At 43.8% G+C, this 27,919-nt stretch overlaps 1 protein-coding gene and 1 long non-coding RNA gene across 5 annotated transcripts; one reads left to right on the top strand and one right to left on the bottom strand.

Moving 5' to 3' along the window:
• The first annotated feature begins 8,619 nt into the window (after window positions 1-8,619).
• Sri (sorcin) lies at window positions 8,620-27,290 on the top strand. 4 transcript variants are annotated; one of them, XM_050139762.1, is made up of 8 exons: window positions 8,620-8,818; window positions 16,239-16,325; window positions 18,050-18,119; window positions 21,664-21,707; window positions 22,546-22,693; window positions 23,001-23,114; window positions 23,903-23,961; window positions 25,767-27,290. In XM_050139762.1, the coding sequence occupies exons 1-8, from the start codon at window positions 8,813-8,815 to the stop codon at window positions 25,791-25,793; spliced, it is 555 nt and encodes a 184-aa protein (XP_049995719.1). In that variant the 5' UTR covers window positions 8,620-8,812; the 3' UTR covers window positions 25,794-27,290. The 4 variants fall into 4 exon arrangements, with proteins under 4 accessions (XP_049995719.1, XP_049995720.1, XP_049995718.1 ...); XM_050139763.1 differs by having other exon boundaries at window positions 8,621-8,818; window positions 16,242-16,325; XM_050139761.1 differs by lacking the exon at window positions 8,620-8,818 and adding an exon at window positions 15,201-15,347 and having other exon boundaries at window positions 16,242-16,325.
• LOC126500102 (uncharacterized) lies at window positions 9,164-15,168 on the bottom strand. The gene is made up of 3 exons (XR_007591251.1): window positions 14,967-15,168; window positions 14,299-14,517; window positions 9,164-12,153 (listed from the first exon to the last, which is right to left on the bottom strand). It is a non-coding gene; the product is annotated as an uncharacterized lncRNA (long non-coding RNA).
• Window positions 27,291-27,919: the final 629 nt, after the last annotated feature.

The raw sequence follows: 27,919 nt of genomic DNA, 5'->3' as shown, positions 1-27,919 counted from the left end.
CACACACTTTCTCTCTCTTTCTCATTCTCTCTCTGCCTCTCTGCCTCCCTCCCTCTTTCTCTTCCTTCCTCCCCTCCTCCTCTTCCTATCCCTCCTCTTCTTGTTCCTCAGCTCCTCTCTTGGTCCATTTGTCCTCTGTCGTTTTCTCTCTTTGTCTCACCACCCTCCACCCTCTCTCCTCTCCTGACTTGGTTCAGTTTGAACCCTTCCAGATGCCTCTGGCTGTATACTTCCTCGTATCTACAATAAAATTGTACTCCCCAACCAGACCTTGGAGCAATCATGTCCTTGTTTTCATTCACCAATATTTCCTCCCTGCACCCCTATTCCTCCTATTTGGAATGGTAATATTGCCATTATATGTTGGGAGTATATGATTTGCTTTTTTATTTTACAAATGATTATAATTAAAAGATTGCCTTGAGTCTCAAGGGAGTCTTTCGACTTTTAAACTGTACTGAGGCTCTTAGTTATAATTGTCTGTTCATTGTATCTCATTTCAGACTACAAAACAGTAAGTCTCATGTTTTAAATTGGTTTGTACTTTTAAATCTCTTACAAAAAATGCTATATATGTAATGTAACCCTGATTTAAAATATATTAAGCTGTTCTCTACTATTGTCTGTTCTGCTATTAACCTTCTATTGCAAGCAGTTTTTTCTTCTTTCTGTCTTTTTATGATTGTAAATCTTACCTGTTAAGTTGAGAGCCAGTACAGTCAAGCCCAGAGCCAGCAATCCAGGCAGGTTCTATACTGAAGTTATAACTCATCTATACCCAGTAAACAGCCCTCAACTGCTCAGAGATCTGGAGAATATGGCATTTAAATATTTAATTATTAAGAGACTTTTCATAATAAGAAGAGACAGGTTTGCTACTAGCAGCAGCACTCTGCTTACTCCACAGAAGACAGAAGGGCACAAAACAACGTCCATTAGCAATTCGCTTCAACTACCAAGTGCCGACCACTGGGCAAAACTGCCTTTCATCTAAACTGAAGATCTCCAGACAGTGAACAGAATCACTGGAATTGACAGCCTAGCTGCTCAGGTCAGGATAGGCTTGTCTTCCTACAGATTTCTTGGCTCACAGGATCTTCTGGAGCCTGGCAGGCCCTGCACTAAACAGCAAAAGACAAATATGACCCTCAGCAACCATGGAGGACCTTGAAGAGTAGCTCTGGGTGCCAACCAAGTAAGTTCTCTGTCATTTTTAATCAATAGTTCAAGTAAAATTTTATCCTTCTCAAAGATCTCTGATGCAGCTTGACAGCTGAGAGGTTTTGTCATTTTAAAAGGACGGCCTCACCAAACAAATTTCAACAAGTACAAGTTATCAAGTCTCTCCTATGCTGCCTTCCATAGTCTTGAAAATACTTTTCATTGTGCAAAAACATCTGTCAAAGTCATTTTGATACAATGCATATGTCTAAAACTTTTGTTTTTACAAACACAAAGAATTCTTGTGAGTACTAGTGAGCTGAATTGAAGGATCCACCTTAAACAGGTCAGGTACACCCCTCTCAATTCCCTGGTCCTAATTTTTTTTCCTAAACATAACTTTGTCCTCTGTTCTGCCAATACCTTAAACAGGTGTAAGAGACACCAGACATTTCCATACTACAAACACCAGAAAGAAACAAAGAAACCAGCTACCCCAGGATGTGACCAGCACCCAGCTTTCTCAGATTCCTCCCCCAAGACAATGCCCACAAATAAGCAGGAGGCAGTCTTAAGAATCTGCTGCCCCAATTCCTTTAACCTGTTGTGCCTAACCTCCTGCCTTTTTATTATAAAAGAGAGAGGGGGGGGGGAATGTAATGATCTGTCCTGTCCCTTTAAGAAATAAGCCCCATGCACTTCCTCTTCTGTCCACCACAGCCAGATCTTCCTTCTGCTTCCACCCTGAGCTTTCCCCTTTCTGTCTTTCTCTCAAAGAGGCAGCTGCTGCCTTGGCTCCTCTCCTCTCCTCTCCCCCTTTCCTCTCTCTCTCTCTCTCTCTCTCTCTCTCTCTCTCTCTCTCTCTCTCTCTCTTTCTCTCTCCCTCCCTCCCTCTTTGTGTTTCTTTCTTCATCCCCCTTCTCCCTCCCTCTCCCCTTTTCTTCCATAACCCACTAAATAAATATCCAACCTCAGTCTGCATGGCATGCCTATCAATCCAGGTCTCTCACCCACCACACGGCTCCCTGCCTGGGACTCTCTGCCAACATGGCCACCACTTGGGGAAACTGTACCCACCATGTGGATGAGGCTCCCTTCCTGGGACTCACTACCCCTCGTGGCCTGGGGCTTGTTGCTCCCCATGGCCTGCTGCCCACTGCCACCACTCAGGAAACTTCACTCACCAAGTTGATGTGGCTCCCTGCCTGGGACCCACTGGCCCTCATAGCCTGTGGGCCACTAGGGGGCTCCCTACCTGGGACGGTTGCCTTCATGACTTGCCATGGTCTTGTGCCCACTGCCCACTACCACCACTGGGGGACCTGCAGCGCTTTATTTTTACCATTGCAGTTATAGACTATGGAAACTTCTGAAACTGGATTAACGGTATTTGCTTTGTGATATGGTCACAAAGCTATGGGGGCCACAGAGGAGCACGGTGGTTTGAATGAGAATGGCTCCCTTAGGCTCGTATATTTGAGTGCTTGGTTCTGAGTCGGTGAACTATTAGGGAATGATTAGGAGGTGTGGTCTTGTTGGAAGACGTGTTGTCACTTGGGGATAGAATTGGAAGTTCCTAAAGCTCTTGGCACCTCTCTCTTCCTCCTTCTCCCCCTCTCTGCTTTGTGTTCCTGCATCAGTGTATACTCCCTACTGCTCTTGCTCCATGCCTACCTGCCTACTGCTATACTCCTGACATGACGGTCAGGGACTCACCCTCTGGATCTTTGATTCCCTGGAAGTTAAATGCTTCCTTTAATACGTAGCCTTGCTCATGTTGTTTTCCCATAGCAATATGAAAATAACGAAGACAAATCTCAGTGTAAGACCTGACATTCTGAACTATCAAAATGAGAGGCAGAGAAAGTGCTGCAAGGTGTGGCCATTTACTTTCTTGAAAGAATAGTTCAGGAAAGAGCACCAACCATGCACAAGGGGCACTTCATGAGATTAAAAAGCTCCACATACCAAAGGAAGCAATTGAATGACAGCCTACAGAATCTTTGCCAATCACAAATGTGATAGAAGATTAATATACAAAACCCTGAAAAACTAAATAACAAGAAATCAAACCTAATCAATAAATAGGCTAAGGTAATGAACAGAGAATTCTCAAAACAGAAAGGACTAATGGCAAACGCACATATGAAAAATGTTCTGTATCATTAACCGACAGAAACAGGTACTGGGAAGCTACACGGGAATTCCATTTCACCCCGTTCAGAATGGCAGCCAGTGCTGGGGAGGTGCAGACAAAAGGGAAGCGCTGTGCACTGCTAGGTGACCGGGTAAGCCAGTCTGGTCAGACCTAGCTCTTCCTCTACTTGGTATTTACCTAAAGATTTAAGTCAACATATTGGAGAGATTTGTACAGAACTCTTTATTGCAGCACTCCCAACAAAGGCCATACAGCCAGCTTAGGCATCCACTAGCACAGGAATGGGCAAAGAAAATATGGCATACGTATGCAATAGAGTATTATTCCACCATAAAGAAGAATGCAATTATGCCTTTTGTAGGAACATGGATGCCCTGGAAGATCATTATATTGAGCTAATCAAGTCTTAGACAAATATCGCATGAGTGCTCTTATTTGTGCTTCCTATATTTTATATAGATTCATAAAACCATCCTGCGTATATTACATTAAAGGAGGAATGAAACTGCCTAAGGAAATAAAGGGAACTAAAGAGGTTGGAGACGCAGGAAGGCGAGGTGTCGATTGCGTTGGGTGGGTTACTCAGTCTAGGGGTTTGTAACCCACCCTGCAATCAGTTATTCCAGGGTCTCGAAGGGGCGCTACCTGGAAGGGAATGAGCTAGGACAGAAGAAGGAGGCCAAGCAGATTTGTCAAAGCCTCTGTTTATTAGGATCATGGTTGCTGCTTATATAGCCCCTGAAGGGTAGGGAAACTGGACTCTTGCAGTGTGTTCCAGGTCACGTAGGCCAGGTTACGTTCTGACAGACAGGTAGGCCAAGAAGTCACAAGTTGCCACACCTGGTTCCCTGGATAGCTGTAATGTGAGGCGGGTTCTGCTAACAGATAGCTCTCCATCAACAGCTTAATTGGGTGTGGGGCAGGTTTTGTCAATAGAACATAATTATGGGTGTGGGGTTCTCTGCAGACTCCCCAGGGTGATGGTTCCTGTAATGATTTTTAGGGGGGAAATGGCTCGTGACAGCGAGGTGCGGAGTCATGAGAGGATCTTACACTCGAAGGACATGCTTGTGTGGAGATGCCTTCAGGGAGCCCAGTCCCACACACAGTGAATCTGAGCTAGTTGAAAAGAAGACTTCACAGTTCTGCGTTTTTCTCACAGTGCTGTTGGCAACGTTGTTCCCCAGAGAAACGGGCCATGGATGACAAGACTGTTTTTTCAGTCCATTCACTAACCCCAGATCTCTGTGTGTTTAGTTAGGTTAGCAAGCGTCTTTTCTTTTTATATTTGTCTTGCCTTTTACCAATGATGTACTCACTGTTTGTAAAACCTAATTGGAAGCCAGGAATTGAGGTTCATTCCTGTAATCCCAACACCTAGGAGACAGAGGCAAGAAAACTGTGACAGTAGATGGATAGTTTCTTATTTTTAAACTAATATATATACATATATATTAGTTTAAAAAATATATGTATATATTAATTTAAAAAATATACGTGTATAGTTATTTTATTATATATAAAATATATGTTGTTCATTCATAAGAATATATATATGTATATATGAAACCAGAATAATCTGCTCTCGAAGATTAGGAAAGCATGCTATTTGGTAGTGACAATGCTTCACTGGTTTTCCCCTGTGAATATTCTTGTGTGCAGATTCTCTGCTTCTTGTATCTATTCCATATTTCATCTAGCATGATTATAATAGTGTAGGTCAATAACCCACCCCAAATCAGCGCTGTAAAGGAACACTGAGCCCAGCACAAGCCTGTGGGACAGCCGAGCTGGATTTGACAGCTTGCAGCCCCATCTGAAAGTGTGTCTCACATCCGCCGCGACCTAGCTGGCTCAGCAAGCACTGTGACCAGCGAGGCAGACCCTCTGTTTCCCTCTTCAGTTTTAATAGTTAACATCTTAACTTTCTAATAAACGTGATGTAATATCTCTGTTTTTAATCTGAATTTCCCTTGGCAATTAGCGATTTGTGGCATCTTTTAAACATGTTTTGATCTTTAGTCTTTATCTTCTTCAAAGAAATATCTACATTGTCGCTTGACCATTTTTACTTAGGTTATAGTTGGTGTTTCATTGTAATAGTTCCTTCGCTGTTCCGAACATTGATTTTTTTTATGTGATAAATACTCTGTACGTATTTTCTGCCATTCCACAAAGAGTGGATTTCAGTCCGCTGACTGTCATACTCATGCTGGTCCCAGCAGCGGGGGGGCGGGGTGACTACTAGTTTGAAGATAAAGCTCCCATCTAGATGTGGACACTTTTATTCTGGTAACTGTAGCACCCGTCTGTTTGCTCATCTTCCCACCTCAAGTTTATGCTGAGAGAGTTTGTTGGAGACATTTCGAAGGTTTTTTTCACATACATATATGTAGATAGTTGTGGTACAAATGGCAAAGAATAGACGTGTGGGAGGCCCTGCTTCCTCTTAGGACTCCTAGCAATGACTCATGGTATAGCCTTGTTCAATTACTTAACTTCCAAAGGTTTCTATGTAAAACCAATCTGTAGCTTTATACTTACAGACTAAATCATTCTTCTTACCACTGGGAGAATTTGTGAAAGTCTCTGGTATGGTTTGAAACTACTGGTAGGCAACTGTGGTCAGGAATTGCTGTGTGTGGAAGCAGGTCTAAAGAGGAGGGTGTGTCTGTGTGTGTGTGGATGCACGTCGGTGTCCTTCATTTGTGTAATAATTAAAACGACTCCATCTCAAAATAAACAGGGAAGGAGCTTGAGACATCCCTCAGCAGTACAGGGTCTGTTCAGCAAGCATGAGAGGCCCCAGCCTCAATCTTCAGAGCTGGAAAACAGGGAAAAAAAGAAAGAAAATGGTAGTCAATATAACAGATAAAAACTAAGTTACAAACAGCATGTCCACGCGAGTTTTTATTCGCAGTGTGAAGCTGAAGTAAATCTGTGCAAAGCAGCCTCCATAACTGAACAGTAAAGCACACACCACAGCAATCACTGTGCATACTGAACTATATCCCATCTTATCAAATGCTCACAAGCCACATAGCTTATCCAATCACAGACTGCTGACTGATCAGGCCATGTCCACAGAATGTAAGTGCTGACACAATCAGTGGGGTCATTTCTGTCTGGTACTTACTTGTCCCCTGCTAAAGCACTGATACACAGAGAGGTGGGGCCTTTGGAATTGCCTTTAGTCTGGAATGTTGCCCGCTGCAAGAACATTTTCTATTTATTGACTTTGCTCAATTTATCTGGCCTGAGCATTCCTTTAACAATAGAAAGCAGCTTAGAAGGATAAAAAGTCAAAATAATAACAATGGTTTTCTCTGGATAATAGGCAGTTTTTCTTTTTACTTATATCTTATAAATTTACTAAGCTTTAAAGGCTTTAAGCTTACTTATAGTTTAAGATAGGCTATAGCATGTTACAGATTTACATTTTAGCCAAATGACTTCAAGCAACTCTAAGCGACCTCCTGCATATTCTGGTTAGCACTTTGACTGGGGCATGATGGGGATTTTAGATTTCAAGGACTTTTCCAAAAAAAAAAAACTGAGCTGTGAAGCTTAAACTTCCGCATCACAGAAACATGAGAAGGATACCCTAAGGCCCAGGTGACAGCTGGTTTGGGGGATCTCACTGCCCTTAAATTCGGGGGTCTTTCGATAGCACATAGTGACATAGTTTAAACAGATTGTTCATCGGCATTCTTTTAGTACCTTGGTTTTCATTGTTACAAAGTTCACCTTACAGAGCCCCAGACCTTGATCCCAGAATTACCACAAATTTCACCCCTTTCATACCTGATCTTGGATGCTCTGGCGTTTCACACCTGTGACAAGTGGTATAACAACTCTCGATTCCGATAAAACAGATGGAATTTTAAGCACTGCTCATGTCTCTTTAGTAAATTCTTATTCTGACTGGCCATTCCAGCCAGAATGCCTCCAGTTTTTAAGGAGGCATCTGGTATCTTTAAGGAAGACTAGTAAGATTAAAAATCAAGCCGTGTTTGCAGAGCTGACTATGGTCAGCACTCGGATGCAGCGTGGAGATACAAAATAAGCCAAGCCTCGGATTGTTTTCAAATGAAGTGATGGTGGAGAGAGAAGGTCTAGTCAGCACCTCACAAATGCTGGCGTGAATGCTGTAGCAGGTCACGTCAAGCAAAAGGAGAGAGAAGTTTAAGAACTTCGAGGTTTAGAAGACACCTCTGCTCTCAGTCACAGTAAAGGAAACTGTTGGCTACCTTGAGCAAAAGCATTGGGACAGTCACCAGGGGTTTAGAAAGGGTGGCGGCCAGGCCTTCCCTTCTGTATTTGAAGGTATTCCAAAACCAGAGAGATACAGTGTAGACAACTTCACCAGGGCTTCCTGTCACAGATACAATGTATGGGGATCTCTGACAAATCTGAATCCAAGATGAATGTTTCCTTCTCATCCGAGAAATCACATTTAAAACAGAGAGGGACGGGCAGGACTATCGTTTCATATGTTCCCCCCCCCCTTGGAATTAGGTGCAAAATGTTCAGAAATCATTCATGCTAACACAGACCCCAGCTAGTAGGTGGAAAGAAGGATGTAAGGTCTTCCCATGACAAATGCAGCAAACTTAGACATCCTCTTCTGCGTGTACAGAAAACTCACTGTATCCAATTGTGATAGCCAATGACAGCCTGGCCCATTTGTGTGGTTTTGGAGACTTTAAGGCTGTTTGGATTCCTGGAAATCTCAAGCAACTGCAAAGACCACATTCTAGGAACGTGCCCTGAGGAACCTAATTGATACCAGCTCCAGGAGAGCAAGACCCAGGTGCAGCGAGGAGCCTTCCAGAAAGCTCCTTTCAAAAATGAACACTCAGCAAATACAACGCAGCTTATTGAGGGAGCGAGATGAGCTTTAAGGACTTGAAAGACAAACTGAATTCAAGACAATCAAACAGCAACAATGGTCTAGATGATAGAAATAGTTAACCTATATTTTCATAGTTCCATGCACCTTCTTACTTAACTAAGCTAACAGAAGGTTGGGGTTTAAAAAATTAACTTGAATATTGATCCTATTTAATCACAAGCTTGCAAAATTTCTGAGACTTGGCTCCCAGCAGTCAGTCTGAGCTAGCTCTCACCACCTCCCACTGCAACGCACAACACGGCAGTCTTGAGTTTTTTTAAAGAGGTAATAATTCAAAAGGTGTGTCTAATATTGACACATGTTGGTGGGGGGGGTGCTTGCTATTGTTGCTAGGGTCTGGTTATCCTGGCTAAGATCTTTCTTTTTTTGCCACTGAAGCAGGTGTGTTTCATAAAAACATCACCGGCCCCTATAGGAAGTCTGAACGTGGTTATGGTTAGTTACTGATTGCCAGGGATTAGGAGGAAACAGTACTCTGGCTGTTAAGGTTCAGACTTCTTGATTCTGCAATTTGTTCAGCCAGCAGATACACATCCTTCCAAGAATCACCACTCCTTCCTGGAAGACCTGACTGCAAGATGCAGGTAAGTAAAAATACAAATTTAACATTAGACAGTTCCGTACAACCTAAGTTTCTAATTCTATTAACAGAAATACAAAGTTCTTAACATGTGAGCCTACTGACACAGTTAATCAGGCTAAAGGTGTCTGCAAGGTTTATTTCTATACAATATTTTCTAGAGGGTGGCTAGAATTTAAATGTAAAACCTAAAATTATTAATTATGGTGAAGAAAATTAAAATAAAAAAGTATATATATATATATATATCAATTTTGGAATTTCTGCTGAGAAAAGCAGAAAAAGCCAAAAGCATGCTGAGCTGGGTAGCTAGCTCAACAGTTTCCAACAAACTCAGTTCCCTCCTCTCACTTCAAAGTTGCCTTTCACTTAAACAGGCTGAAGCAGGACGGGTTTCAGAAAAAAATCCAGAAAATTCAATAAAGCATGTAACATAAAGTTGATACATCTAGTTCTTCCAGAAATACGTTTGAGGTAGAGACAGATCCATTCTTTGTAGACTCTTGGATATCTGACTCTTTGTTTTTCAAGTATAGTAATATAGTATAAGTGTGGCATTCAACTGAAGCTTTCCTAGACAAAACAGTAATGTCATCATTTCAGGATCAGGGTTAATCAACTAAGGATCCTTTCCCACTTGGAGGAAAAGACACAAGGAACTTGTGGGAAATTTTCTATATAAACTTAGAAATATCATACTTTTTTGTAACTCCTGGGAGTGGAACCTAGGGCTTCAAACACAGTAGGTAAGTATTCTACCATCTATCCAAGACAGACATTCTTACTTTTAAAAAAAGTCTCCTGTTGGTGAGCCCACACAGTGTTGCTGTGTGTCCATGGTTTTCGAGCTGACCACTTGGTACTGGACGGTCAATTGATAAGCTTTCCCTGGGAAAGACTTCCTCCCACTCCCAGCATGCCTCAGTTGCCCGAAGTTCTTTCTCGGGTTGAGGCTTCATGAGCTCCCCCCCCCCTTCCATGTTAGCAAGTCTATTGGTGTGTCCTCACTGCTCAGGCCGTGTTTAACCAGCCATGTTTGTGAGACTTCACGAGTGTAGCTTCTCTGACATTTCTAGGAGTCTCACAGTCTTTCTGCCCCTCGTTTGCAGTGGCTCCCGAATTGAGCAGCTGTGTGATTTATATATTTAATAGAGTGTGTGTGTGATTCGTGTAAAAGGTGTGTGTACCACAGCAGATGTATGGCCGTCAAAGCACAACTTTGTGGAGCTGGCTTCCCCTTCTGTCTTTATATGGGTTCTGTAAGTCGAACTCAGGTCAACAGTCTTGACCAGCAAGCTTTCACCTACTGAGCCATCTTACTGGCCCTCTCTCCCCACACGCCATCATCCGAGAGAAGAGAAAAGTCACGGAGAGAGCAAGGAGTGTGAGCCTGAGAAGAGAATTAAATACTTCAGTTGCTTTGGCTCCTGTAATGGCTGAGAGAACAAGGCACAGGACCTCAGTTTTTTCATTTTGCAAAGTGGAAATAATCTAATGATCTAACTTAGGGGCATTTGTCACCTGCCATGGCTAGGTTTTGTTCCATGCTAATGAAACCATAGCTCACCAATCCTGGCTTCTCCAGGCAAGTAAAGTGAACTTGCTTTCTTTGAAATCTAGGGACGACAACATACACGAACCAGTTCCTATATTGCCCAACAAAGGAGTCATTCGTCAACAATGCTACTGAAATTAAAATTTTAGTTTCTTGTACTGTGTTTAACAGCACACATGGTAGTGTTTTCATTGTTCAGGAAATTCTACTGACTGGCTGTGGTTAACACATCATCCCTATGATGCCCTGGGAAGCCAGTGCGCACTGCACACATACACGTTAAACCTTCCGCAATGGACTTTCCCACCGCGTGAACAAAATTAAATGACTGAGCTCTGTTCTTGGCAATGAGAGAAGGTCATCTTCTAGTCACTAATATACTACTGTTCACATTCTTTCACAAGAATCTTTTAAAAACAAACAGGATTTATATTCATTGTCTATGTTATTATTGAATCCTCATTCCCACTCAAACTTGGAAATCTGAGTTTTCCCATAATGTCATAATGTGTCTTTCTTTCTTTTATCCTCTGCCTTAGTTTATTTTTTCCTGAGTGTGGTGCTGGTGATCCAATCAGGACCTTGGATCACTGTCCAAGTGCCTTAACACAGTCTTATAGCCCTGCCCCAGCGAGATGGCTTTAGATAACAAGCTGACTCATCTAAATTACAACTAAAAGCTGAGCCCTTAATCTGGCAAAGGCAGTGCTCAGGTCTCCCCAGACATTAGACCTTTGATTGAGCTAACTGCAGGAAGTGGTCAAACACCTGTGGTTACCCGGCAACACAGTGCCTTTCACCCTTATCTAAATGAGGAAATTCTGCCCGAATGTTATATATGAGGTTTATGTTAACCTTTCTTTAGGGACCTAGAGTATCCATTTCCTTTTGCCTTGGGGAATATCATAAAAGAATAAAATCCTCTTGGTGTTAGTTAGCTTCCATCACTGTAACAAAATACCTCAGACAAACAGCTTGTGAAGAGGAAAGGTCTATTTCTGCTCACAGCTGCTGGTCTCCTCACCCCATTGCTTCTTTGGCTGATGAGACCCAACATCATGGTGGGAGTGTGTTGTGAAGCAAACTTAGCCAGTGATGACGAAAGGTGGGGGGGCGCGGTCTAATATCTTGTTCAGATAATATCTTTTAAGAGTCAAAGCCAAATAACGCCAGGGCTTCTACTGGGAAGGGCAGAATATTTATATTCAGTTTGGTCATCCCTTCAAAAGTATGGGTCACTCACTGGCTCTTCTTAGACTCTTTTTTTTGAAATTCTCAAAACACTGTGATTGGAGTACATGATCACAAAAGTCTCTGTGCTTCTCAGGAGAACTGACTCTCTTCTAGCTTCAAAACCGAATCTTTAGCTTCTGTCTGGTGACAGCCTCCAGTCAGGATGACTTGCCTGAGTAACACCCTGTGGCCTTTTTGTAAGACATAGTGCGTTCTTCAAATGACAGTATTCTGGCTTTCGTGAGAAAGCCCTCTTCTGTCTACACACATAGCTTGGTGTCTTTTGCTGACTTTCTGTAGGTGGCTTGTGGATTGCAGTGCCTACCTACATCTAGGACTCACGATTTGGAGGTACAGGGATACAAATGTTATCTTATTCCACTGTGAAATTTATTCGGTTCAATATTAAAATGAAACAGGGAGGGGCATGCAATCATCTTCCTATGGGTTCCTCTTAGTGATAAAGTAAGTTCAGTATTGCCAAGATAGCCATGAGGACGTTGAAGTTTTTCTGTCTCTAAGGTCCTTCTGTCCTGATGCTCTGAGAAGCTCTGCCATAGAGAAAAACATGAGCATGGATTAGTGTCTTTATAATCTTGTTTTTGTTTTAAAACACTTGGGCTTTAAACTTATATTGGGAGTCAAAAATCTGGTGGGTGACCTTGGGAAAGTTACTTGCTTCTCAGTTTCCTGATCTATAAAACATAAGTCTATCTCTTTGGAAGGTGGTGTGCTTTAGGTGCAATGTCATAAGGAGGCATCTAGCACGACATTTGGCACATGGCAAGAGTGTGATAAAGTTGATTATTCATTCCTTCTCCACGTCTTCCATGGGGAAAAATACGGAAACCATGAAGGAAATAGCTCTTCAGTGTGCAATGGTGATACTGAATCTTTATCCTTCCATGAATTGTTTAAGCTCTATAACACTCAGGCCACAAATAAAAGGGTTTGTGTTGAAAGCCTAACAGCCTGGCATGCTAGCTTGTCATCCTGCATATGTTCTGGTTACTACTACATAGGAGGGTACAGGCAAATAGCATGGTCTCATCATGTTCCTATTGCACGCTTCTTTTTTTTTTTTACTTCTTTTAGTTTTTCAAGATAGGGTTTCTATGTGTGGCTTTGGAGCCTGTCCTGGAACTCACTCTGTAGACTAGGCTGGCCTCGAACTCACTTGCGCTGGGATCAAAGGTGAGCGCCAGCACCCGCCCAGCTCCTATGGTACATTTTATTGACCAGTGGGCAGATTCTGAAGCAGGCATTTTAATCACAGGCTCTTACCCTGAGGCGGTCACCATTCCTGAAGGTGACTCATACCACCATAACCTTAAAAGCAGCGCTGTGTTTGCTAAAGGCAACCGCCTAGTCTTGAGCTCTCAGTGGTTTGCTCTGTTTTGCTAAATTGTTTTATTACCAATAAAAACTCGAGCATCAGATATTGAAATAAAAACCTTAGAGATCAAAAAACACAGAGAGGGAGTGACCAGCTGACCTGTCTTTCTCTTTCTTACTGGAGACCAGCCAGTGTCCCGACTCACAGACCAGAGAATTCCAAGGCCCTCTCTTCTCCTTCCTGTATTCCTGGTTTCACTAAGGGTAATCTCTGTCACCTAGTCACTGGCCCCGCCCCCTGATTCAGAGTTCAGGTAGTCTAGGAATGTCACAGTGTGGCCTGAGGGCCACATCTGGCCTTCCTCTTTTTGGGTGCACCCGAAAGCTAAGGACGTTACTTTCTTCTTAAATGGTGGGGAAAGGTTGTTTTGACATTCGACAATTGCATGAAGTTCAACTTTGTGGTTATAAGTCAGGCAGCACTGGAATACAGCCACACTGTTAAATTATGCTCTATCCTTGCAGACTACTGGGCTGTGGGTTATGAGAACCCAGAAGTTGCTACTGGGAGCTTGTGATGGGAAACTATTTACTACCTGGACCTTTTAGTCCAGCGGAGCAGAGGCAGAGTACCTAAAACCACAGCCCAGCTCTGAGATCATTTCCTCCTTTTTCTTCCTTGACTGCAAAAGGAAAGCACCAATTGTAGTTTAGCTGCAGTGGGAGGCAGCCTTGACCTGTCCCCCAGGATTTGATTGATTGATTTCTTTCCTTTTAGGTATTTATTTATTTATTTATTTATTTATTTATTTATTTATTTATTTATTTTTGAGACAGAGTTTCTCTGTAGCTTTGGAACCTGTCCTAGAACTCTTCTAGACCAGGCTGGCCTTGAACTCACAGAAATCCACTCCACTAAATCTCTCCACTAAAACTCACTTCTTAAGGGAGAGGAACTAAGAGTCTAATGACTCCTAATATAACAATTAGTATAGTCACTTGTCCATAAAATGAATCCCGTATTAGCTATAAATATTTTATTAGGGACACATTTTTGTTTGTTTGTTTTCAGGCTTGAGCCCTGAAAGAACTAAAACTCAAATGTGAGTTCAACCCTGATCAAATAACTGATTAACATTCCCAAACAAAGCCTCAGAATGTCTGATCCACCTGGACAGACTCCCATGGTGTCTGAAAACAGTAATTTTATCTCCTGAATCAGACACACAAAAAGCCACACGTCATGCTTTTGCTATGTGACAACGAGGACTGTTAGAATTTTCGTCACTATTCAGAACTTCTGGGGTTTTTTTGGAGTTCATGTATCCAAAACGGGGAGGCGAGAGGTGCTGACGACTTACCCGGGGATTCAAGCCATGGTCTCACACCATAGTCAGCCCTGTTCATTGAAGTCTTTCTCAAAACGGCAGTATCAGAAAAACAGGCAGGCCTGATGACCCAGCAGGCCAGGAGATCTGGGCTAGCCTGAGAGCCTGGTCCCCAGAGCAAACAACAGAAATTCTCTGTGCAGTCCTTGGCAGTCAAGGGGGAGCCAACGATTTTCTCATGGTTCAATTATACTAAAAACCGAAAAAGAAAACTGTGTGAAGAATTTTCTGAACAACCCAAGCGAGTTACATATCCCTTCCAGGAGTGCTCACGAGAACAGTTGTTTCTTTTTGAATCATCCAGAAAACACATCAGTTCAATTTTCTACGAATGATCCGGGCGAGGCTGTCATGCCTAGAAAATGTGCCCTTCTCCTACCCCACTCCACCCACTTTGCAATCGCACCAGCTACACCCAGCTTAACAGTAGGCACAAAAACCACGCCACCCTCATTCAAAGCTAAATTCCCCCTGCATAGTTCTGAAGTTTCATCCGGTTTTCAAAGGTGTTTTCCTAGTTTGATTTTAAAGTGTCTCTTTCATCCATCGAGTTGCTCTTCAACTTTTTCCCTACAATACTGCACAGCGCTCTTATCCCACCCCACCCCCGTCCAAAAACCGGCGTGAAATAACAAATGTACCACAAAATAGCCTAGTAGGAAGAAGGAGGAAAAAAACCACCCAGGGCGGTGCGTGGATGTCGGAATGTGCCACTAGGCCGGGAGGGAGAACGGGTCCTGGAGTGTACCGCGTCTGGGGCCCTGGTCACCGTCGGACCGAGGGTTGCGCAGGGCGCTAGCCCAGCTCCGAGGCAGCAGAGAGCTGGCGGCGCGCGGGGTGGGACGGAGGGGTCAGGGATGGGTGGCGGCGGGAGGTGTCCCCCGTGGGGCGGATTGGTGCGCTCCGGGGCGGCTCCGGATAGGCAGACGGGCGGAGCAGCAGACGTGCTGGGCGGAGGCGCAGTCTGCACCATGGCGTACCCCGGGCACCCTGGCGCCGGCGGCGGGTACTACCCAGGCGGGGTAAGTGCAGAGCGCGGGCACCGCAGCCTCGCTGCTCCCGGGGCGAGAGGGCGTCAAGGACGCACGGGAGGAGGCGCTGCCGGGGGATCCCCGTCCCAGATGCTCCCAGCGCGTACGTCTGGCTCCTGATGTCCATCCTCGGCTCCACTGCATTCTTCTGTCCCTATCTTCCTAGGGGCTCTCTCGGGACAACGGGTGGGTGGGCTGCGACCCGGGAAGCCCACTCGGTAACTTGGAAATGTGGGCGTGAGATAGTGCAGGCTGCGTGCTCACTTCCTGCTTTCTCTCGAATGCCCCCAAAGCAACAACAGCCATCTTGATCTAGCACGGTCCTGTGGTCACTCTCTTGAACAAAAAGTGACAGGGAGACCAGAAAGTCTAGAGAAATGAACTGGAGCCCTAGAGAAAGACCACCTCGCCAAGTGTTAGGGATGTACTGTCAGAGACAGAGAACCCTTGTCTGAGATACAGCGGTGCCATCCTCTTTCCTCACAGGCCACACCTGTCAACCCTGTACCAATTCCAGCCTTACCTAGTACTTCAAGCGCTTTTAAAACATAGTAAAAACAAAACAAAATTTAAAAAGCAACAGGAAAACAGTCCCGAGCCTTGCTGCTAAATCGCTCTGTTACATTCACCTAGGCAACCTCCTAGTTGATAGAGAGTTTATGTGGCTTCGCTTATAGCGACCTCACTTTCATGGGAGTCTTAGTTTGGACCAACTCGCCCGCTTTTAAATATCAGTGGATCGGGAGTGGAAGAGCGGGGTGGGCCACTGCGCTGGAGTGTGAGGTCGCGGGAGGGAGATCCTGTGTTGCCTCTGCTTTGTGCAGAATTGTGCATGGTGAAATAAACTAGATTCCGTTCTGATGCTTTTGCGTTTCCTTTAAGCAGTATGGAGGGGCTCCTGGAGGACCTGCGTTCCCCGGACAAACTCAGGATCCGCTCTACGGCTACTTCGCTGCTGTGGCTGGACAGGTTAGCCCTTCCTTTTAACACTGAAGCATTGTTACATCTGTTTGTGTTACCGTTCAGTGCGGTGGCAACTAAACGAACTTCACCCTGGGCCAACGAAGGAAAAGGAAAGGAAAACAAAAACCTGCTTATTTTAGTCCTGGACAAAGTTGGGCAGAGAACATCTGTATTCATGCTAGATCAGCTCACAACTCACCTTGTGACTGAACTAGGGGTTCGGTTGAACCAAAGGGGGTTATATATTATATATTATAAAAACACTTTGAAGACCTATAAAGTAGAAAGATGCTGTGGAACCATATTATCAGGGTAGAGTAAAGTTTCATCGGGGGGAGGGCGGAATTCAAGTTCTGAACATAAAACTTCTGTTTGTCCAGCATAAAGACGTGCCTTAGTAATTCTGTAGCCCAATTATGATATCTACTTTAAGTTGGATTTGCTAATTAGCCATCTACTCCCTTAGGAGGTAGAGAGGTGTAAAGAGCCACAGGCTTTGGGGAAGGAGAGTTACTGTCTGTTTGGAAGGTGACCTCTCTCCCTTTTGTAGATGATCTTCCCCTGCTAGCGTTTCTGTCCTTATTAGGTTTACGGCCTGCTGACCCAAAGAAAGAATCCAGGCCACTTAGTCAAATCCTAAGTCCCACTTCCCTCCCTGTGTGACGGTCTAGGCTGCTGGGAGGAAGGACACTTGCAAGGACCAGCTTGCAAAGTCATGATCTCTGTGTTTGGTAAATGTACCCTTGACGTAATCCAAACATGTCCGGAAGGGATGTTTATCCTGCTTGTTCACCTTAGTTTTAACAACAAAAGCCAGAAATATCTGGTAAAAAAAAAAAAATGCTGTAGATGCTGTAGAATATGGTAAGCAAAACCCCCAGGCCGCCTTTGAAAGTGGTACTCTAAGAAACACAGCGTTGAGAACTTGAATGGAAAATTGAGTCAAAGACTGGGAGACTTTCTTCTCGAGTAGCTACTTAGTCTGTTATTGATCTGTGTCTTTGAAACCACAAGACACAGCACACCTCAACCCTAGCTTTCTTAGATTGCTGCTGTCTCCAGCATGTAAGTGACCCCGCCTTCTTGGCTTTCAGCATCCCTGGCCTCGACTCCACACACTCGTCATTAATAATTCCAAATTATTGTGCCTTATTTATAACATAATGGATCTTGCCAACTTAGATTTATGTGTTTTACTTAAAATCCTTAAAAATGAGACAGTTTTGACCTCAGTCAGCCAATAAGAAGGTCCGAGAGCCTCCCATGCCTACCATATGTCTTCTGCATATAACTGCTCAGAAAACACTGTCTCCTACGCCATAAGTTGGTTCAAGGGCAAGCCTCTTTCTCCTTAGGCCACCCCTTGTATTTATTGATGCTCGAAAGGTCTACTATATACCCTTCTTCCTCTCTCTTCTCTCTCTCTCAAAAAGGGGTTGAAGGATATGTTTTTTAAACAATCCTGCAACTAATTATATTTTAAAATGATTAGTTTTGATCATTTTTTGGCTCAAACTGAGTAGAGACTGTCTGCTATGACAAATATTTTCTCATCGTCAAATTCTTTTTGGAATGAGGGTAGAGTTGGGAGAAGAGTGCCCAATTTTGAAAGACATTCCTTCTAAAATGCTACACATCATCAATTTCCCTCGCCCTTGTCTAAGGACATGAAATTACAGCTCACCATCGTTTTTTTCCACTTCCTGTTTTCTGTCTCTTTGTTTTATAAGGATGGACAAATTGACGCCGATGAGCTGCAGAGATGTCTAACGCAATCTGGCATTGCTGGAGGATACAAACGTAAGCTCAGGGTCCCAGATTCTTCTAATCATACCCGCTTCTCTGTACTTCAGCTGTTAACTGTGATTGTTCCTTTAAAGAAATCAAACTTTTCTGATCCACCACACTACTGGGTTTTTTTTTTTTTTTTTTTTTTTTTTTTGCACATTGATTGAGCATAGTTTCTAGGACACTAGTCTACCGGACAGGTTAGTGGATTTCTTGGATTTGGGTTCCCTGTGTACAGAAGCCATTCAAACCAGTGACACAGTTCGGGTAACCCCCCCCCCCCAACAGAGAACAGGTTAGGGTGCTGGAATGGAATCCGCCAGATCAGGTATCGTTAATGATAAGTGCTAACACGTACCACTGACCATTTGCCAAGTGCTTATTCTGTTCTAACTTTGGTGGCCCTGAGAGAGTGGCCAGACCTATAGTCTGAGCTCCGGGCCCTTGGCTTGCTACTTGTCAATACAAATGCTTGCTGGCTGTGACATTCCACCTGAGAAGATGCGCTCCTGCTGAGGTCACCTCCTACTAGCCCTTCTGCTCCTTCCTCCATCTTTGCACACTGGGTGTGCCGCACAATCACCCAGCACAGTCCCACTCAGTACTTTCAGTACTGTGCTCCAAGCTGCACAGAGAAGGAAACATGGCCGAGATCCTGCATCGTGGCCAGGGCTTATCGTCTTACACTCTGCTGTTTTCATCTTTTTTTTTCCTTAAAAATCTAGCCTTGACCACGAGAAGTTTCTAGGACAAATAATGGTGACTTAGCTCAAGTGGGCCCCCTTCTCACTTCTTTTCCACTTGTGAGTTAGTCACGACATCAAACTGACACCTCCACGTCCTAGGAGAATGTAAGTTAGAATGTTCCAACTAGAATTCACAGCTCAGCATTTGCGGGGCACCGGCAGCTGTTGGAGGCACTGTGTCCTCTAGATGGCCATCTTTGCAACACTCATGTTTCGGTTGTTCCCTTGTCTTGTGTGACTTCAGTGTCCTATTTCTGTTCCCTGGTGGGGAAATTAATTCAAAAGAAAAGGGCCTTTCAAATTTCTGTCATTTTCATTTGGTCCTAACCAAGAGAAGCCCTTTTCTAGGTGAGGGGAACTGAACTGTGAGTATTGTGTTTAAGCTGTTATTTTTAACGTCAGGCAGTTGAGGTAAAGGAGGAAGATCTAATGGAGTTTACCCAGTGAGGTGTCTTATCAGCCTGCAGCCTTTCGAAGGAGAAGAGATGCACCAGATTCTAAACAGACTAATGTGCATTGTAGCCTCAGAGAGCAGTTCCTGCAGGACTTCATTCTGAGGGCTGGTGAGGTGCCTCAGCTGCTCTTGGCCACCAAGACTGATGACCTGAGTTCAACCCTGGCTCTGCACCAACTCCTGAAAGTTGTCCTCTGACTCTGACACACACCTTACACCCCCCCCCACACACAGCAAACAAATAATTAATTGTAATAGTACATTTTAAAATTTTTATTTGAAAGTCAATTTTGTGATGACCTTAAACCAATGCATTATAAGAAGATATTTCCCAAAATGCAAGGTCCATGTGATCTAGTTAATTAGTTATATGCCACCCAATTTCTGGGCTGCCAAGAGTTCTGAAGTACAGAAACCATACAGCCATCCATCTCTTTAGACCCAGATTCCAAATCATCACCCACAGACTTGGAGTAGATGGGGGCTCTGTGATAATCCAGACAAGAAGCAGCCATCCCTAGAGGGGTCTTGATGGGGTTTGTTCCAGTCTCCCCAACGGAAATTCTGCTTCTCCTTTCCTTGAATTTGGTTCCTTTGTAAGCAGCTTGATAGATGCGGGCAGAGTAGGCTGCCTTCCTTTCTAGGCCGCCTGCCTTGCTTCTGCAGGATGAAAAGTTGGCTGGGGCACTGCGGAAGCAAACGGAAGCAGCAACAGGGCAGGGGCGGGGCGGGGGAGGCTAGTGGCCACGCACGGATGGTTTCGAAACTATCTTGAACGATTGACATTAATAAGAGCTGTTTCCGATGAGAAGACAGTGAGCAAAACTGAGCAAGGCCTGTTTGCCTCCCCCAGATTCACGGGACACCTGTGCTCAGCTTCATGTCACTGTGTGTCCCCGAGCTCGCGGACCCGCCGTCTGTCAATCACCTGGTGGTTGGCTGTTGGCTAATATGTTGGGGAAACTTTAGAACAGAGAAATTAGCTGAGCATGGTAATCCTGCAGTCTACACACTTGGGAGGTGGAGGCAGAAGGAGCAGGAGCTGACGGCAGCCTGGGCTACAATGATGCTCTATCTCAAAAAAGCCAAATAAACACATTTAATTAAGTGAGGAAACCATGGGCCTATAGCTATGTTGGTATTTGATTTAAGATGAACAGTTTTTAAGTATCACTCAAACCCGAAATATTCTGTTAAAAAGATAATAACACTTGCTGGGCAGTGGTGACACACACCTTTAATCCCAGCACTTGGGAGGCAGAGGCAGGCGGATCTCTGTGAGTTCAAGGCCAGCCTGGTCTACAGTGTGTGTCCCAGGACAGTTAGAGGCTGTTGCCAGAGAAACCCTATGTCAAAAAAACCAAAATAATAATAATAATAATAAATAAATAATAATAACCCACATTTCTCCTTAGCCTTCTTGAAAGAGACATATTTCTACGTTAAACTGCAGCTCCTGTCGAAGGGTGAGAGTTCAGTCCATCCAGCCACTCATCCCTTCAGACACCCTGTCCAGTCTTGATGGACAGTTACACTGTGTGTACAGAAACAGCTCCACCCGGTGAAGGTGACTGACATAAATTCTTAGGCTGGGATCCTCCCGCAGGCACATGGTCAAGACGGAAGCGTGTCTGCAGAACTGGTACCTAGGCTGGGGATGCTGTTTGTACATAATCCCGGCAGACAGGACAGTATGTACGAAAGACAGAGGGAGCACGGGTCTTTCATTACGGAAGGGAGAAAGTTCCTGTGGCGATCCTGCCTGGCTGTTGGTGAGCTGGGAAAATTCAAGGATGTCCTCACATGTAGGGGCTCTGGCTATGACCCTGAGAGCAGAGCCCCCTAGAGCCCTCTGTATGGGGGGACACTGCCTTCTGTCTACACAATGTTCTGCTCTGCCACGATCAGCAGTCTGCAGGGCCTTGGTATTGCTACAGATTCTTTAGATAATTCCAGATCTTAGGAACTGGGAAGAGGCTTAGCAAAACAAAATCAGGGATATTTCTTAAGGTGCCACGGAGCCCTACAGCTTATGAAAATGACAAGACCAGGAGTAACAATGGGGCTCCCGAGTGATCCTAGCCCTATGTTCAAGGTGATTGAGTACTGGGTAAGAGGGATTGGGGTTCCCACAGGTATCTATAACATGGGCCAATACGTGTAGTAAACATTTTGAACCTGGGCCATGTTTGACTCATGGTCCCACAAAATGGGTACAAGCCAAACCCCACAAAATGGCAAGGGAGTGGCATGCAAACTGGGTAGCATGTTTTAAAACTCATAATTTGAATGATTCCAATGTAATATGAAATTCTGAAAAACTTATTCATGTACTTTTTTTTTTTTTTTTTACCAGCTTTTAATCTGGAGACTTGTCGCCTTATGGTTTCAATGCTGGATGTATCCTTTACCTTGATGGTTGTCTAAAGTGTTTTTCCATGGTGAAAAAAAAAAACTATCCTTCTAAAACAAGTCATCTCAGTAACAAGTAAATACAAAATAGCAAGCAACCACCAAAATGCTTGGTGAAATGACTAGCCGTTAGGATGTAATTTGGTGTGAAGAACAGGCAGGAAGTTTAGCAAACAGAAAGTTGTTCCAGATTGCACAAGGCGCCAGAGGTGCCGTGGCTCATGCCTGTAATCACAACACTCGAGATGCTGAGGCAGGAGGACCACTGTGAGTTTGAGGGCAACCTGGGCTATACTTTGAGTTGGAAGTTAGCCTGAACTCTGGAGAGCCTTCCTCAAGAGAGACAGGTGGGAGAGTGTGTGTGTTAGTTCAATAAGGCATCAAAGGAGACAAGAATGCCAGCCAGTTGTGAGTCTCCATTTGACTACTGTGTCACCCACGGCACTTTACAGTGCAACACCTTTTCTTCCGGTGAAATCCTTGGGTCTGAGGGTTTAGCAAGGGAATATCAGAACCCAAAACCTAGAGCACCTAGGAAGCACGCCCAGTTCCAGTAAGAAAACTGCTTCTTACGTGGCTCACAATGCCATGTCATCAGGTGTTCAGAGCTTTAAAGCCATAGGCCGCTCATGACATCAGTTATCATTAATCATAGCAACAAGAATATAGAATATAGAAAATCTTGTTTAAAATTTGGGGTATCTTTTTGGCCATTTTTGTCATTTTGCCGTTTTAACAGAAAGGACATTGAGTCCTTACCTTCTTCGTTCTCCTGAAATTATTAAGCTGTGAAATACGACAGTTCCGGTCCTTGACTGTAGTCCAGAGAGATATGTCTGGCACCATGGGATTCAACGAATTTAAGGAGCTCTGGGCTGTGCTGAATGGCTGGAGACAGCACTTCATCAGCTTTGACAGCGACAGGAGTGGGACAGTGGATCCCCAGGAGCTGCAGAAAGCCCTGATGACGATGGGTTCGTATTCCCACCCAGAGCTTCTCCACTTACTGCTAGCTGCGTTTTCTTTCCCTACACGTGTGCCAAAGAACTGAAGACAGTTCTTCATTTCTATTGTCTATTTTTAATGTTTGTGTTGTTGTTGTTTTAAGACAGTTCTTCATTTCTGTTGTTTATTTTTAATGTTGTTGTTGTTGTTTTAAGACAGTTCTTTATTTCAATTGTCTATTTTTAATGTTTTTGTTGTTATTGTTTTGGGTTTTCTTGTTGTTGTTTTTACACACCTTCATCTTTTTTCTGACTGGGTGATTTTTCTGCCTTCCAGGATTCCGGTTGAACCCGCAAACTGTGACTTTAATCGCAAAGCGGTACAGCACCAGCGGGAAGATCACCTTTGACGACTACATCGCCTGCTGTGTCAAACTGAGGGCTCTCACAGGTGTGTTCCCCGAAACCTGCCAGCACAGCGGGAGCCTGGGAGCCCCGTTTATGACATTTCTCGTTTCTCCATGCCCCTGAACTTCCATTCTGCCCAGGTTTTCCGTGGTTTTAAGGGGTGCGGTGGTAAACCCTTCCCACAACCACTAAGCAAATAGAGCCTAACATGCTATATTTTTACATATTTTTAGATGAGAGAGTAATTGCCGTGTATTTTATTTCAGTGCTCCAGCTAGAACTGTCTGTACTTAAGTGCATTCATTTCTGGCGCTGCAGTCACAAGCTGCCCACACAAACTGTCAGGTGAACGTGGGTGTGCGACACCCACAGGCCTGACTTGTGCAGTTTCCATTGGAGTGCAGTTACGAGTAATTTTCCTCAACTGTGGGATGCTCGAAAAGAGTAAAAGTCATCTGTTTTGGTCAGAGGTGCTGAAATGAGTGGGATTTTGGGTCACCATTGTATTAGCTGTACCCATCTGTTTCTTTGCTTAAGTAGCATGTGTGTTACTACAGTTTCACTGCAGTTAAGGGCCTTGAAAACTCAAATGCTTCTGCTGAGACCAGTCATTTTTTCTCAGATCCACGACCATGGACCACCTTCTGCCCATGTTATCACTGCTACAATAAATCTTTTAATATTCCTATAGCTGACTATTTTTCTTTGGCCTTATGTTGACTGGTTGTTGAATTTAGATGCTATTAAAGTTTGATCCTACTGCCCAATAGCTGTTGTGATTTTGGAAAACCTGTTGAAAGAAAAACTATATTTTCCTGTGTTGTTTTGCAGATACCTTTCGAAGACGGGACTCTGTTCAACAAGGAATGGTGAATTTCTCATATGATGATGTAAGTCTCAGTAAATAAGCACTAAGTAGAAGACATAGTGTACATAAAACAGCTTTCCTTTTTGAAGTTACCTATTAAGAATATGGACATGGTAGCGTATGCATGAACTTAAGAGGCTGAGGCAGGTGGATTGCCATGCGTTCAAGGCCAGCTTGCGCTATGCTTATGAGTCTCTGCCTCAAATAAACATAACAGGATATGGTGGTTTGTGCCTGCAATCCCAACACTTCTGAGGATGAGGCAGGAGGATTACTCCAAAACTTGCTCTTATTGACTGAGTCCTATAAGTAGATTTCCCTAGTTACTCTGAGACAGGGTGAAGCAGGTGTCATTATAATGATGTCTCTTTCAGGCTGGGATGATAGCTTGGTTGGCAGACAAACATGAGGACCCGAGTTCAATCCCCAGAACCCCTGTGCAAATGCTGGAACGGCAGCACTCTGTAACCTCAGTACTAGGGAGGTAGAGACAGGTTCCCAGGGCTTGCTGTCCCTCCAGCCAAGCCTGATTAGTGAGTTTTAGGCCAGTGGGCAGCACCTAAGGCATGACGCTTGAGATTGTCCCTTCGCCTCCACACACATGTCCATCCCGACACCGCGTGCACACACATATGAAGTAACAACAAGGCCTCTTTCAAAGAGCGGTCGACAGGTTTCAGTCAGCTGTGTCTTGAGGTGTCGTGCGAATGCAGACATGTATCTGCTCTCACTGTATAAAGCAAGCATCGCTTAGGTAGCTTCCAGCGGTGCTTTGCATAGCTGTGCTGTTCCATGAGAACGTAAGGCAGGCACCAACTGAAATCACGATTTTAGACAAATTGTTTACAGTGATAACCCAGGGAGGGGAAAACGAATAGACTTTGGCATCAGAGGGGACCTCTAAAGAGGTTTCTAGATGTCCTAATCTTTGGTTTCTTTTTCTCTCAAATAAGAACCGATGAGTTGGTTTAGCAGAATTGTTGCAGGGATTACCACTGGGGCTCCCCACCAGTGTTGAAAATAAGCTTAGGGGGCGGGGCCTAGTGCAGTGGTTCGTAGCCTTCGGGTTGTGACCCCTTTGCGAGGTCTAACAGCCTTTTCACAGGGATCACGTATCAGATATCCTGCATATCAGATATTGACATGATGATTCATAAGAGCTGCAAAATTATAGTTTTGAAGTAGCAATGCAAATAATTTTATAGCCGGGGGTCACCACAGCATGAGGAAGTGTATTAAAGGGTCATAGCATTAGGAAGGCTGAGAGCCCCTGGTCTCGTGAGTCTGCAGGGAGGTGACAGCAATACACAGCCAAGACTGATGTTGCTAAGTGTGCAATTCTGAGTTGTTGGACTGGGGCTGGCTTTTCTCTGTGTGGCTTTGACGCTGACAGAGCATGGTGTCACAGGACCATGGTGTCAAAAGTGCCCGGCTAGAGCAGCAGGGTGAAGTCAGTTTGGAAGTCCTCACATGATGAGACACTGTAAGCTTCTTCTTTGTTCTTGTGGGCAAGAGTACTTTTGACCATGACTCTTTCTAGACCCTTAAATACCATTTCGGATTGAAATTCTTTATCTGTGGAAGTGATTCCTCCTTCCCATAACATGAGGAACTCATCGGACTTTACAATAGAAAGTTCCCCTGCTAGGAAGACTCTTCCCACCCTATGTTTCATTTATGCATAACTTAGAAAGTTTGGACTTGTTTATTCCTCTTGTTTATCCACAATGCCAAGATGAAGAACTAAAACGGAAGGTGCCCACAGGGAGGCTTTGGCACCCTCAGTGTTTTGCAGTCTGTAATGTAACACTAATTTCCCTCTTTAAGTTCATTCAGTGTGTCATGACCATCTAAGTCAAGAGGAGGCTGTCTGAATACATTCAACATTCCAACTGGAGCCCGCCCTTGCTTTCTCCTGGCCTTCAGTGCTGTGTGCAGGTTCCCACCAACACTCCCCGACAACCACTGAATGGGATCGTGACTTTATATATGGCTGAAGCTTCATTTTTAATTTTGATAATAAATGCTTGAAGTTCAATAATAGAACAAGTCTGTTGTACCAGTCAGAACCTCCTTGAGCCATTATTAACCATGCCTTGTTTTCCTGCTGTCTTTTATATAAATTTAAGTATGAAAAATATGTAAAGCAAATTATATATTTCCTCATAAGATATGGAATCTTTTCGTCAGGCTTAGCAGCTACTCTTTCTTGCCCTGAGGAATGTGGTTAAATGCTTTGTGTGTGTGTGTGGGGGGGCATATTCTTATATAAGTGACGTAGATCCACAGAGGTGCAGTACAAACCAGTGCGCATACTAGAAAGAAACCATGAGCTTTAGAACTCACAGGTTTGAAAGCCTTGAGTGGACAGAGATATTGAATGACTATCATCTGCCTCTTAAAAAAAAAACCTATAGATAATTTGAGGGGCAAAAAATACCATCACCATGTCCTTCTTTGTCATCCATCCAAACTTTTGTTCATTATACTTAAAAGTCTTGTATATTCTAAGCTTAAAATAACCAGAAAAAGACTAAAGGGAAATAAAACTATATTAACTGCTTATTTTTTTGAATAATGGGATTCTAGATGACTTTAATTTCCTTGCTGTTTTTCCCTATCTCACAAATTTTTATAATGTGTGTGCTTCCATTTTAAACCGAATGTTGGGGGTGGAGAGACAGCTCGGCAGTTGCGAGCATGGACTAATCTTGCAGAGGACTCAAGTTCCCAGCGCCCATGTTGGGTGGTTCAACTACTGCCTCTGGCCTCTCCAGGCAGTTGCATTCAGATGCACATAAGTGTATATGCACACACATAATTAAAAGTAATAAAAATAAGTAAAACCAGATGGGATACATTTTAGAACGTTGTTAACATTCATTTTCAAATGCCATGTATTATTTATTGAAACATATAATACAAGAAAGGAACGGAAATGAATCAATTGTCCTGGCTTAAACCACTGGAGTAGGATCTCCCTTCCCACTGAATTTCCAAGTCTTCTACAATCAGGTTTTGTACACACACACTTGGGAAAAAAACTTTTTCAAATGTTTAAATAATTGGCTTTCTGGCAATGCCTTGCTATGTATGTGACTTGGTCATTCTGGGTAAGGACAAGACACTCAGTGCGGTCATCTCTGCAGAGAATTCTTACCCCACTGGGTAGTTCTGAGTATGGGAAAAGTATGTTCCTTTTTGTTGTTGTTGTTGTTAACAGTTTAGCTAAAAGTGGTAAACTGTTTTCTCGCTAGCAATGCATCTGTCTTGTTTCGGGCACAATGTGAACATGACCGTTGAAGGGAATGACCAATTATAACCCAGTGAAATAAACATTTCCTAAGCGTCTTCAGCCTCAGTCCACAAACATATGCTCGTGGTGTTAGTGTGTATATGATATCTGTTTAGTCATTTCGTGTTTACTGACCCTAATTTACTATGTGTTTAGTCAGTAAATATGCTCAGGTTACACGTCACAGTGTGAAGCGGCCCGCTGTGTCTTCTGGGGCAAGTCTGGGTGTCATTTCAAGTGTTTGATCTGCAATGTCAGAAAGCACTGCTTTAACCTGGGACCAGGCTGCCCAGAAAAGGATCAAGGAGGGCTAGGAGGCTGGGTTTAAACTGACCAAGATCTTTTAAGGAAATTATAGTTTAAAGAAATAATAATTTCCTAAGTGAATACAAACAATAAAGAAACTGCCCCATATTTAAGCTGCCCTGTCATTTAAATAAACCCAAAGATGTGCTATTTAGGTTTTGGCTCTGAATTTGCTTTTGGGTACATCCTCAAGCATTATAAATTGTGTTTCTGGGATGCAGGTTTTAGCAATCAGTACTTCAAGGCAACTCTCCATCAAGAGTTGAGCATCACCGGACAGGAGAGCATTCAGGAAGCAAGTCCCTTGCTTCCTCACCAAAGGAACAGCCCAACAAATGGAATACCAAGTTTTCTCCTGTCTCCTCAGGGACCATGAGAA

This window comes from Alexandromys fortis, unplaced genomic scaffold (genome assembly GCF_014885135.2).
Source record: "Alexandromys fortis isolate MF-2015 unplaced genomic scaffold, M_Fortis_MF-2015_v1.1 scaffold_38, whole genome shotgun sequence".
NCBI lineage: Eukaryota > Metazoa > Chordata > Mammalia > Rodentia > Cricetidae > Alexandromys > Alexandromys fortis.
This window is presented reverse-complemented; position numbering and strand designations above follow the sequence as displayed.